Raw genomic sequence first — 13,935 nt, forward strand, 5'->3', positions numbered from 1 at the left:
AAAATATTAATATTGATGAACATTGCTATTAATAATAAAAGTAATGAACACCATTAATTTATTAGATGCCCATGAAGTGCTCAACACCATCTTCTTTGCCTTGTCATGGATGATCTCATTTCCATTTTCACAACAACTGTGTGGGGAACATACTTTCCTCGTTTTTACAGATGAGCCGACCTAGCTTCAAGAGAGGTTAAACTTGCCCAGGGTCTCAAGGTGGCAGAACCCTGAGTCCATGAGCATTTTTAAGCTCTTAGCTGAAAAATATAACTGTTATGTCATCATCCTGACATTCCTTGTGCTCACTAGGTAGCTGTTCTCCAAAATAAAAGTGTTTTTCTAGTACTTAAATGTTCATTCTTTTGATGCTTTCTAATCTGGTCTGATATTTCTCTTATCATGATTCCTTTCATCCTGAATTTTTCTGACTTTGCCACATAATTCTTTCTAATTTTTTCTTATTTTTTTAACCTCCCTTCTGCACAAGTGAAGAATAGATCAGCTTCTCTGATTATAGTTGCCCCCTTTTTTCCCCATTACTTGACTTTTTTAAAAAAATTGAATGACATCTTCAGTATAATCTCCCCTACCCCATTCTCTTCTCTTTCTGTCTCTGTCCTCAAGGACAGAGTTTACATTTGCATTAAATCCAGGTGACCTTCCCTGCCTACCTACTCCTCTTATATTCTACCCCTCCTCTGCTTCCTCTTTCCATTTCTTCTCATTCCCTGCCCATAAGAACATCTCTTGTAAATAGTGCATTAAATACTTTACATCCCCAAGGGACTTGTGAGGATTAATTAGTTGATGTCTATAAAATGGCTGAGAACGTAAAATACTCCTGGGTACTTGTTTATGATGGTATTATTGCTTTTAAAATTCAATGGCTTCTTCTGTCCTCCAAGCTGTTTTCTGTGTCATTATCCCCATTCCACCTGTGCACTCGTTGAGTGTTTCTATCTTGTGAAATGCTTTATGAGATTCTATTTGTGAGATGTTTCATAAAAGTAAATTTTATTTTAGGAAATAAAATTGTTTTTTTGTGTTGCAGAAAGAAAGGATTTGATATTAAATGGGTGGATGATACACATGCCCTAGGAGTATTCTCCAGTCCAATTACAGGTATTCACCCAGTGGCTTTCAATCTTCCTTTCTTATTGTTCATTTTCTCATGCTACTTTTTCTATTTCCCTTCTATTTGAGCAAGTTGGCATCTTATTCAGCCAGTGTAGGTAATAGGGCAGTTAGTGGTTTTTTTGAGGTAAGGTACTTTGGTACCCATTCTCACCTTTCACCTTAGTCCAGTGGTATTTGGAGAGATAGAGTCAACACCTTCCAAGGTTATTTGTACACATAACTGTCTGTCATGATAGTACGTAAACAGATTAAGGTAGAGATTGAAGAATCCAATGGGGCTCTTAAAATATTGGTGATTTTTTTTTCCATCCTAGACAAGTGAATTTAATTAGCCCTTTAACCTGTCTAGTGAGAAATTATAATACATACCCTCTGAATATATGATTGGGCCTTCTTACATATACCATTGGCCTCATGATAGATCTGATGCAGAGGCATTCAAAGAAAATAGAGATATTGAAACGTTAGTTCCTATCTGAACCACCTAGAATATGGATCTGCAAAATTATTCTATAAAGGGCCAAACAGTAAATACAATATTTTAGGCTTTGTGGAGCATCAGGTCTCTGTCACTACTTAACTCTGCTGTTGGAGCAAGAAAGCAGCCATAGACAATATACAAACCAAATGGGCATGGCTCTGCTTCAGTAAAATAATAAAATTACTTTGTAAATAAATATAAAAACAGGTGGTTGGCTGGATTTGGTCATGGAGCCATAGTTTGCTGATACCTGATCTAAAATAATTATTGCCACGTTGATCTTTAGATTTGTCTCTTTTGCTTGCTTTGAAAAAAAAGCATAACATCTAGGAAATACTAAGAGCTATCCCTAGTTTTTCCTTTGCATCACTCTACTTCATGTCTTCTGCTTCCTTTTATTCCTCTTTGCAGCTCGTGATGCGTTGGGTATTAAACACACCATGGTGAAGATTCGTCCCTTGTCACAGGCCACAAGAGCAGCCAAGGCCAAAGCTAGAGCTTATGCTGGTGAGTCTATAATCTCTGGGTTTTTTTCTTGCTGATGGTGGTATTATTGTTCTTTCCAGAAGTTTTATAGCATCCAGACATCTAAAGACATATCACTTTTATTTTTAGTGTTAAAAGAAATATGTTTTTAAGAAAAAATAAATAAAAGGGAAATGACCATGTTAGAAATATGGCATCTGAGCAGCCACTTGGAGTGTGTGAGAACTAACTGCAGGCAATGCAGCAATCAGTTTCTAATGACATCCCTACCTAGTTTACCTCTGTGTTTAGCTGCCTGATAGAGTCACTGTAAGATACTTTGTTAATGCAGATAATGAAGCCAGGGTTGTTTGTGCTTTGCCATGTTAATTTCCTCTGATCATCATCTATCAGACTTGTATTAATTACTGCTGATGCAGCCCTTGTTAGTCTACTTTGTATGTTAATTACTGAGTTAAATCACTTGAAGCTAGAGTGCTCTCTCTTCTTGACTCCTTCCTACTCCCTTCCTTTCTTCCATTCAGAGTTCCTCCAGCCAGCAAAGGAGCGTCCTGAGACTTCAGCAGCCCTAGCCAGAAGGTTAGTCATCAGTGCCCTTGGGGTTCGAAGTAAGCAGAGCAAAACCGAACGAGAAGCAGAGCTCAAGAAACTGCAAGAAGCCAGAGGTGAGCTGAAAGGGTGGTGTTCTTCTCTAGGCCCTTCAGAGCTCACTGTAAGGCATGTGTTTAAAAAAAAATGAATGAAGCCCATTCCATTTTTGTCGTTTCTGTTTCCTAGAAGCCTCCTAAGTGTATAGAAATTTTCATGCCTTACGTCCAGGAGAAGATGTTTCAGGATTGTCTGCCTGTTTCACGCACCAAGACATTCTAATCCACGCTCCTACTGTTGTTTTCCAAGAGATAGGTTTGGTCTTCTCAGCTCATCCATGGCTTTTCCTACAGTTTTTCTATGAGAAAAATTTTCCTGTGAAAACAGATAGTGTCCTAGGCAGAAAACATTTGCTATGGTTTTACTGGGCCACGATTGCCATGGTATTGCCCTAATGTTATCAAATGGTTTAGATCTGAGGTAGAAGACAAATTTAGGAAAAGCCAGCAACTGACGTTGATGGTAACAACTGTAGGAGGTATTTTTGTCTTTTTAAGACAGTCCTGAGTGGCTCCATTAGAGTACATCTAGATTTACCTGTCTTCTGATTATTTTCCAGTATCCAAGAGTTCTCAGAAAAATATTTCCCCTGATCCACAAGCAGAATTTTTCTTTCTTATAGTTTGGAGCTGAAGTTAAAATCTCTCTCTCCTCTACAGGCTGTTGAATTGTATGTAAAGGCTTGGGACTCTGGTGTGGCACTTAAGTACTTTTTATCAACCTTCAGGCTTTAGACAGTCTCATTGCCTTAGCCCACAATTCCTGGAATCTATGAAGGCAATTTATTCTGAAAATTCCACTTACCGAAAAGTAACTTCATTTTTCCATTAAACGAATTGAAGTTTCAAACTCCTTGTTTATTGCTGGTCTAACAAGGCCATTAATACTTCCTGTCCTCTCTGCTTTGGTGATAGCAGGCAGCTTGCGGACTCCCAGCTGCACTGGCCAGATAACCAGTGACAGAGTGTGTCATGGCAGGTGCTAGAGTTTCAGAGTTGAACCCAACTAATTTTTGAAACTTTAATGATTATAATGAGGCAGTTTCCATGTTTTCCAATCATTGTTTACTCAAAGGCCTCCTACAGACTATAGAAACATAACCGGATTCCTTGGGTTTTTATAGATGGCAATAACAGAACTAGATTAAAGATGAATGTACAGTGTCCTTAACCCTTTGTTAATTGGTTGTCTCTGAAGAAAATGATTTCTGTGTGATAACAGTGATATCTATAAAAGGGGATATGACTCCCTTTGCCATGTTATCATGCTTCTCTGTGGGTGTATATCACCTGTATCTCTACAGATCCTGCAGCAGTGGTTTTGCGTGGATATCATCTTGAGTATTCCCTTTTCTTTCTCTAGGTGCATCAGCATGCAGCTCCACTTGAAGTATTTGTTTTAAATGTCTGGCTATGCAAAGGACATTTCAGTGATGCAATTAAAAATGATTCTGTTGACTAAGCGGGTACCCTATTGCTTTTCTAAAGAAGGCCTTTATTTGTGAATAGAGACCCACTGTGATAAGTTCCTCCTACCTATTGGTGCTGAGGCTGTATGGATTATGAGGACTCTTTATTATGCTCCAGCGTGCTACCATTCTTTATATCTGAGGAAATGCATCTGGAAGATTTCCTGATGTATTTCTTTCTGGCATCTTTCTGTGTTGGGCAGATACTTATATGCTTGCCTGCATGGAGCCCAGGCTTTAAATATTTTTTTTCAGTGGAAACTTTACTGTTTTAGGTATTAGACTCTGGAATCTCACTTCCTGGGTCCACATCTTAGGTCTGCCATTTACTGTCTGTGTGACCTTGAGAGGGTAGGTAAGTAACTTACTTACTTTCTGGAGGCCTCTGTTTTCTCATCCTTAAACAGAGCTCAAGCAAGTTAATCCATGAAGGATACTTAGTCATCTTCAAAAAACCATAGGTACTCTCTTGCTCCTGTTTCTATAGGCCTATAATGAGTTATATGGTAAGTGTTAGCTGCTGTTGTTTTTGTTAGTAATAATAGAAATATCATTATATGGTGAATCCAGCACAGATTTCAGTGCATATTTTTGTCATTACTCTTTTTATTTTAAAATTCCTGTAATCATCTGTTAGCTCCATTTGGCATTCACTGAGCACCTGCCCTGTGCAGAGCACTGTGTTCCCTGTTTAGGAGAATTAGAAAGATGGCAAGATTTTGTTCCTCTCCTTAAGCCTTACAGTCTAGTGAAGATAATCTGCCTTGAGTAGGGAAGAAAATATGTTCCTCTTTTAGGTATTTTAAGCAGTTGTTTTTCCTCTCACTTCAGTTCTGAAGATTTTAAGATTAAAAACCATAAATGGTTTTTGTTGATTAAAAGGACAGGAAGGAAACTCCATCATAACTTACAAGTTATGATGATATTGCATTATGATAACTCTGTGACCAGTGATACCATCTTGAGTTTAGAGCTGACCTAGAGAAGTTAAACTGGCCTAAGGTCACCCAGCTGGTAAACTGAAAGAGAAGGCATCTGAATCTAGGTACCGCTGATTAAAACCCATGCTTCTTCTGTAATACTGTAATCCCCCTTAAAGGACTTTTGCAGTTACTGACATTTTCTCCCAGAAAAAAATACTCACATAAAACATTTTTTAAAGTCTCCAGGAACAAAATATGACAAGCTTCTTTGTTATCCGTACCAATGGTTAGCAGCTTTTCACCGTCAGAAAAATCTTCCTTAGGTCTAACTTAAATCTGCATGATAGTTTAAACCAGTGTCCTCTTGTTTTTTCCTTAGTAGAAATAGAGAATATCTGCATACTATTTTGTTCTAACAACTTTAACGCTAAAGATTAGGGGCAGATTGTTTAGAAATGAGGAAATCTGGGCTCTAATAGAGCTTTTGCCATTAACTAGCTGCGTGGCCATGGGCAAGTCAGTTATACCTCTCTGTGCCCCCTGGTTTCCAGCAAAGCGAAAGTACTCCTCAGCCTACCTAATCATGGAGAATTTTTTGAGCACAGAATAAGTTAACATATGTAAAAATGTTTGGAAAAGTGCTTTACAAATTCAGGATATGATTGTTGATATGACTGTTAAGAATTTAATGTTCATTATAATATGAGCTTGTAATGACAAATACGTATTATATACTGCTACTCTCCATCCATTACAAGTGGCAGATATTGTTAAATCAGTCATGACATTCTTTCTTGGTGAGTTTTGACATGACCATTGCCAATTTATCAGAATTAGCATGGGAATTGAAATCTATATATCATCCTGTTATAATATGGTATAATAATCTCCCAGCCTTTCTTTCTCCCGCTTGAAGAGTTCTGCTGTCTGGCAACAGTGCCTGGTACATAAAAAGATACTCAGTACATGTTCATTGACCAAATACGTGGATGACATTGGTTACTCTAATTTTTCTTTGTAAATCTTGACTCTACTCTGAATGCTAAGTCCTCCATGTTTTTCTTTATAAAACCCAGAATGTGAAACCTTCCTAATTAAGAATTTTGAATTTGTGATTTTGAGTTTTAAGTACTTTTCTGCTATATTTTTCACTCTACTTTGATTATTTATTTATTTATTGAGACAGGGTCTCACTTTGTCACCCAGGCTGGAGTGCAGTGGCACGATCACAGCTCTCTGCAGCCTCAACGTCCCAGGCATAAGGAATCCTTCCACCTCAGCCTCCTGAGTAGCTGGGACTACAGGCATGTGCCACCATGCCGGCTAATTTTTTCCTTTTTGTAGTGATGGGGTCTCTCTATGTTGCCTACGCTAGTCTCAAACTCTTGGACTCAAGTGATCTCCTGCCTTGGCCTCCTAAAGTGCTGGAATTACAGACCTGAGCCACTGTGCCCAGCCTAAAACCACATTTTAGAGACCAAACTCAGGGCCAGGCATGGTGGCTCACTCCTGTAATCCCAGCATTTTGGGATGCCAAGGTGGGCGGATCATCTGAGGTCAGGAGTTTGAGTCCAGCCTGGCCAACATGGTGAAACCCTGTCTCTACTAAAAATAGAAAAATTAGCCGGGCATGGTGGTGCGCACCTGTAGTCCCAGCTACTCAGGAGGCTGAGGCAGGAGAATCGCTTGAACCTGAGAGGCGGAGGTTGCAGTGAGCCGAGATTGCACCACCGTATTCCAGCCTGGGCAACTGAGCAAGACTCCATCTCAAAAAAATAAAAAACAAAATAAAGACCAAACTCAGGAATGTATATAAAATTTTCCCATGTTCCACTCATCCAGATATTTGATTCCCACCTAAAACTGGACTTAGATATCATTACCTCTCAGAATAAGCTATCTTCTCATTTTCAAAGCCTGCTACAATTTTATTTTAATTTATTTTCATTTTATTCTTGAAGGTAGGTGATTAATTGGCTGGTTCTGAAAGGCCATCTTTTGGGTCACAAGCCTGAAAGGCAAAGTAAGTAAACAGTAGCCCGCTCACCTAGTTTGATTAATTAAATCACAAAGAACTTCAAACCATCTCTATAAGATAGTAATAAATTTAATCACAGTTCATACCTTCTGAAAACCTTCTTTAGACTTTCCATTATTCTGCCTTAAAGGGCAGTGTGGCATTGCTGATTCATAATCTAGGTCTTAGGGTATTTTCTTGGTGTCTTTTCTCCCCTGATGTCTGAAGTTCATTTCTAACCACATTTTTTTTTTTTTCATTTTAATGTGACTTTTTTTCTGTGATGTAGCGTTTACTCATTTTTTGGTGTCAATTGCTGTTTAATAAACCTACTACCTTTGCCTAGATCAGAGATGAAAATGTTAACCTAGGACTAACTAACTGACCAGGTCACCAGCTGTTGCTAAAATAAATAGTACATGGTTCCTTGTGTTAACACTTAATACATTGATAATTATTCCACTCTCTAGAGTTAAATGCCCCCTTATGGGATTCAGACTGTATTTTTCCATATATTATGATTATATAAATATTTAGTAAACTTAAAATCTAAAACTTTGCTAAAATTAAGAGGTTATTTAGATTACTTCTCCTTGATCTACTATGTCCGTCACTCTATAAAAGAAGGGAATAAGATTCGTTTGACCAGACGCGTTCTTCACAAAGCATGTTGTCTATTGTTCTGTATGTGACTACAGTAGATTTTGTGATTATTTTTCATAGATCTAGAATAAATTTTGAAAGTCTTTAATTTACATCCTCTCTCTGCTTTTTTTAAAACATGACACCAAACTGGCCCTTTTACAATCTTCAACGCTTTACATTCTCTTATGTAAAGTCTTGACTGCACCGTGATTGCAGGCAACTCATTTAATATAATCATTTCTGTTGATTGATTTATTATATTGGAGAATGAAAGTTTTCAGGGCCAGCCAATGTGAATGTTTTAGGTCAATCATTTTGTGCTGAATTTTCTATTTTTTCTTAATTCCTTGCCCTTGTGTCTACTGTTGGGCTTTCTCTTTATTCTTTTAATTGTTGGAGGTCAAGTTAGTAGGAGCTTTGTTTCATGCAGTTTATCAGCTATTATCTGCTTTCCTTTCTCTTTAATAAAGGGACATGTTTCTTTGTCTTTCTGTTTATACAATTTTTTTCATATTTTTTCCCTTGTAGATATTTTCAGATGTCAGGATAGTAGAAAGTGTGCTGGTGAAGAATTAAGGATCTGGGTCCCAGATTCAGTTCTTTCACTGGCTGTGTAACCTTAGGCAAGTCATTTCAGCTCTCTGAGCTTCTGTTTCCTCATCTTTAAAATAAAGAAATTATTATTTCCTATCCTGACCTACATTTCTCTATTCTATTCATGTTCTTGTATTTCTAAATTTACACCTCACATTTTCACTATTTCTTTGTGCTTCTCAATTTGTCTTCCTACTCTTACTAGTTTTTTCATATGGCTTACCATTAGAATCTATTTACTTTTATTAGAAAGTGTTAGGAAATGTTTCAGGCCGGGCACAGTGGCTCACGCCTGTCATCCCAGCACTTTGGGAGGCCGAGGTGGGCAGATTACCTGAGCTCAGGAGTTCAAGACCATTCTGGCTAGCATGGCGAAACTCTGTCTCTACTACATATACAAAAAAATTAGCCAGGCATGGTGGCATGTGCCTGTTACTCAAGAGCTACTCAGGAGACTGAGGCATGAGAATTGCTTGAACCTGGGAGGCGGAGGTTATAGTAAGCCAAGATCACACCACTGCACTCCACCCTGGGTGACAGAGCGAGACCCCATCTCCAAAAAAAAAAAAAAAAGGTTCAGAATTCTGAACTTTCCAGATTTTAGAAAGGTAATATGGTATCTGTCTTATAACGCCAAAATCAGACACATTAATATTTCTGCAGCAGAGTGTGTGACTGTTCACACTAAAAGGGATATGTAAAGACTATAAATAGCTTCGTATCCTTTCAAGTTAGATTTGCCTCCATCGATTAATTTTGGCCCCAAGCTTTAAAGAAAGCAATAACTTTGTTTTCAGAATTGTTTTGATTTTGGAATTGTGTGTTATGGGCCTGTTATATTTTTCTACTGCTCTCGGATCTCTTCTCATATTACTCTTAAAGATTTAAGTTTCACACCTTATTGAAAAATTGGAGTTCTAATAATTTACTTTTCTGGTTTCTTCATTTTTCCTTGGGACGTAGAACCAGATTTTGATTGCTTTCATCCATTGCCTTTAGATCTCCTCCTAACTTCTCCATGTTTGTAAGAATCAAGACCATGCTGCCTTCCTAAGAAATTCTGGAATCCATTAGACAAACCAGTTATCCTTTGTGCTGTCTCCTAGAGAACCCCAGTGCAGTTCAAGGCCTGCCTCAGTTCCAGGGCACTCTCTACCAGCCTTCATTTTGCAATTTGCAGACCACTGTTTTTTGCCTCTTATAACTTTGCTGCTATATTCAGATAATGCCACAAGATGGTGCCCAAATAGCAGTGAATTTCTTTTTCTCACATTTCCAAGTGCCAGTCAGCTTCATAACTAACTTCTTTGCCCTTAAAGTACAGTCAAATACAGTATAGGAATGTTGTAAGGGATTCTGCTGATGAGGAAAGGTATATCAGAATAGCAAGTGTTTATTCTGAATTCATCTCGATTTCTGTAATCTCCCTGGTTCATGACTTGCTAAACCTTATACAGGCATTATCAATTTGGAACAGTAAGAAGGAAGCATTTAGGCTTACCATCTATGATGTAGGCTTATCCCCATTTTATGGTGTCAAGATAAATGACTAGCCATGCAATTGGAACTGGTATTGTGGCACCTAAAGGAGCGCTTGGGTCACCAGACTGTTGTATGGTCCATATTTTCTCAGACCTTGGTGAAAGTGTTATGGAGAACCAAGCTTCTATATTAAAAATTGAAGATGAATTATCCAGATTTGTATATTTTTTGTTTTTAGAAATAGTTTTAGTTTTCCATATTGTAATTGTATATTCCAGAAGATTTCTGGCTCCTGGAGGTGCTCTGAAAATATTGAAATGTGGTTTGCCTCTGAAATATTTTTTCAATAAAGTTTTAGAGAGGAGATAAGAGTAAAGCCCAGGGGCTACCATTTCCATTTAAGCAACAAAATAGAAGAATATCAATACATATCCTTGATACTTACTGAAATATTTGTAAAGATCAGTAAGCTGAGAATAATGGGCAATTGTGTTGAAGCACTAAACATAGTTGAAAAGTAGAATTTAAATATGTATTAGCAAGACTAGAATCTGAGTCCCTACTAGATTCTGACTTATTCCATATACTTCTATTAGCCTCAGATATTTTTTATTATATAGTAGTAAATGTAATGACTTACAGTAGTATCATTTTCACTTACAAAGCACTTAGGAAATTAAAGGAATTAACTCTTGTTATCAGGTAAGAGAGACCAGGATATCCACTTGTCTCATGACTAAAGTTTGCCTTGTAATTTGGATTAAGGGAAAGTCATTGGTTATATGAAGTAGACAACTGTGGTTAATACTGCTCTTATTTACAGAGAGAAAGCGGTTGGAAGCCAAGCAACGGGAAGACATCTGGGAAGGCAGAGACCAGTCTACAGTTTGAACATCACTCAATGAAAGGGATAATTCCATGAATCAGAAAATGTTTCCATAGCCTTCAGATAAGATGATCCTTCCAGAGCTCTATGTACATGCAGATGTGCATGTTAAAGAGATAAAGTGATCGAGACAAGGACTGACTGGGTATAGAAGGAAGACAGACTCCTGTCTTCACTCCTAAATGCAGTTCTTTGGAATCACCCTACTGTGGTGGGCGTAGTAGGGAGCCATCAGCCAGGAAGAAACGTGGGAGATGTGAATTCCAAGAGTTCCCTGGACAGGGCAAGTCATGTTAGCGTGGGTCACACTTCCAAGATATTTAAAGCAAATACAAAACAGAACAGAGGATTCAAACCGCAAGTATGGGAGATTTAGGCCCTGCAGAGGCAGACCATTCCTTAGTATCTCACAAAGCAGAGTAATACTGGAGGCAGAGTAGGGGGTGGGTAGAGAGCAGTTAGTACAAAGAGGCAGAACAGTGTCTGGTTTACTTGGCATACACAGAATCTGCACTGCCGGTTCCAGAACTCCAAAGTTGGTGAACTACAGGAGATGTGGGTATTTAGACTCCAAAGTTTATACTGAGCTCAGTGCCTGGGACCGCTCCAGCTGCACTGCAGCCAGGGGGGATACCAGCTTCATTCCTCAGAGTAAACCAACCTTGGGAGCTGTGTGCCAGTCCCAGTGTAAGCAGTAATACCATGTTGTAAGAGGGAACATTAAAGCCCATTTTATGACATATATCACTGTGGTGTTTGTTGGTTTTTGTCATTCCAACAAAGAAATAGGAGAGCAGCTTTCTTCTTATCCTCATGCCTATAAGGCTGTGCATAAGTTAAATGGATCTGTTGTTTTTATTGAATCCCAGTGAGTAGAGAATTGATCATATCTCTGCCTCAGTATACTACAAAAGTGATTATCCTGGGACTGGTATGTGGTAGCTCCTCTCTCCCCTTCATATCTTCCTTGTACACCCTCATTCCAACCTTTTTCTTGCTTTCTGCTATCTCTGCAAATCTGATACCCTGAAGAAGACATGTGGCACACCAGCGTGTTCTTGGTATGATCTTCTCAACCTATGCCAGAGGTACTTGGCAAGCAGCACCAGACCATCCGTTACAATGACAAGCAGCCAGGATAAAATAAACACCTCTGGGCAGTGAGAGATGTCCTAAAGGATGTGGACAAGTCAAAGCCATCAACTCAGGCTTTATCCATCTCATGTCTGCATTCTCAGTGTTTTTGGAAAGTAGTTCTGCACTGAAGAAATGGTAGCACTAGACCTTAGGATGCTGAGGTGGCAAGAAATAGTGGCTCACTGTGCTTTCAACTAGGGCAACAGCCTCATCTTTTAATGATTTAGTGCCCATGACGATGATGAATTATTAGCATTACCTAGAACATGGTGGAGTAGGATTCTATTCAGATGTTTCTCAAATGACCCTGGCCTTGGATCTTGATCCTTACCCAACTATCCCTGCTGCTATTGAGATACTACAACCTTCTCCCAGTTCCTCAGCATTGTTTTCCTCATTCGTGGTCGGTTCTACTAGTGTCCTTTGTTCATGTTCAGTGACTCCATGCCAAATTTAGGGATTAAGTAAGTTGTTCTCTTGACCCTCTCCACTAGTACTTTGTCCAAGTGCCCCTCTCTTTGGCCTATAGCAACAAGACTAGTGCTCTCTGTCTTCATGGAACAGACTTCTCTAAGATAGGTCTGAACAGTGCAGCTCCATTTGAAAGGAAATGCAGGGAATTGCAGTCTGACTTCATACTGAATGGTATACCTCTGAGTTATACCTTTGCTCTGCTTTGATTCTTCAAGGCCAAGAGTGACCTTGGGCAGTACAAAAGAGATGACTACTCCTGTCACTTGCCTGTGAGGATGCTTCTTCCTGGCTACACTTTAGCTTTTAAAGGCATTGTTAATGGTAACATATAGCCCCATGTTTATTTCCCAGTTTTCTTGTAATCTTCGTAATTTCAATAACTTATTTTGGTTCTCATTCTAATGCTGTATGCTAGTAGCCTGTCCTTTTTTTCAGCCAATAGTCAGCCACCTCTAACTTTCAGATTTATCCTTATAACCAGACCCAGAGAAAGGATTTTTTTTTAAGCCTACACTTGAAAATTATGGAGTGTTGCTGCTTCTACCATTAGTAGAGAATGTGCTTTTTAGTTACATTATTCAAGTAGTTGGGATTGATGTACGCTAGCTGGAGGTAAGAGCTCCTGCTATGGCCCAGCACAGACTATATTGAGCTTTTCCAGATGGGAATTAAATCCTTGGGCACATCCAAGCCATGCTTTCTCAAGCTGAGTTAGCTGGAGAGCACCCTGTAGCTGCCACTGGCGCCTTTGTTAGATATTCAGGAAGACAGCTAATGTACTCTGCTGTGCATATGTGTTGAACATCTAAATCTCAGGATTACCTGGAATTTAGTAGAAAAGTACATTTCCCATTAGTTATGATATGCTCTTCATAGAGTGAAAGTCTTTGTAGTATAAAGGTAAGTTAGGCTTCTGAAGAGTAAGCTGACATTCTTAGCACCTTAGTTTCTCTGAGGCTAAAGTATGCTGAGATGAAAGTCTTTTGACATTTTTGGTTCTACCTGGAATTTGGTGGTTGGTATTCTGTTAACATTCCTCATCTAGTTATAAGTCATGCCAGCCACCAGTCTTCCCATGTCCTTCCCTTTCAGCTCAGAGTTGTAACAGCACAACCCTTGTATGGCCTTTTCCAAGAATTAGAACTGGCTGCACCTATCAAACGTGTGATGTGGGCAGCAAGGCTGAGACCAGAGCCGGTGGCTGGCTGCCTGGCCTGTTTTTTTGGTCCCTCTTAGAAACTGGATCCAGCAAGCAGCTGTGGGTAACTTCCCTGCTTGAATCTAGTCATCAGTCACCACATGCTCCCCTGCTAGCTGCACATTCTTTCACAGACCATTAGCTGCATGTGTGAGCATAATGTTGTTACTGTTTGGGGGATGTCTGCTGGATCCAACAGGAAATCAGTCCTTCCCTTGTTTACCTAAACTGCCATGCCAAAATATAGTGCTCCCTCTGCCTAATGAAGGAGATGAGGGAGTTGAGGAGAGGGAAGGTCGGGGATAAGGAAGAAAGCACTTCTTTGTATTCACAGAGGGTTCCCCGGAACATGTCCC

The 13,935-nt window shown here is 39.1% G+C and overlaps 1 protein-coding gene across 20 annotated transcripts in view; it reads left to right on the forward strand.

The window, feature by feature from the left end:
• Positions 1–11,517, forward strand: part of R3HCC1L (R3H domain and coiled-coil containing 1 like) — a 112,919-nt gene extending 101,402 nt beyond the window's left edge. For 12 of the 20 annotated variants that reach the window (XM_055093257.2, XM_014346607.5, XM_063607506.1 and 9 more), the window contains 4 exons: positions 1,055–1,125; positions 2,033–2,128; positions 2,632–2,772; positions 10,708–11,517. In XM_055093257.2, the coding sequence (XP_054949232.1) occupies positions 1,055–1,125; positions 2,033–2,128; positions 2,632–2,772; positions 10,708–10,775 (376 nt within the window). In that variant the 3' untranslated portion in view covers positions 10,776–11,517. Of the gene's footprint in view, positions 1–1,054; positions 1,126–2,032; positions 2,129–2,631; positions 4,214–10,707 lie in introns of those variants that run through there. The other 8 variants (XM_063607508.1, XM_063607507.1, XM_063607502.1 and 5 more) reach the window with 1 other exon arrangement.
• Positions 11,518–13,935: the final 2,418 nt, after the last annotated feature.

This window comes from Pan paniscus, chromosome 8, assembly GCF_029289425.2.
Source record: "Pan paniscus chromosome 8, NHGRI_mPanPan1-v2.0_pri, whole genome shotgun sequence".
Lineage (NCBI taxonomy): Eukaryota > Metazoa > Chordata > Mammalia > Primates > Hominidae > Pan > Pan paniscus.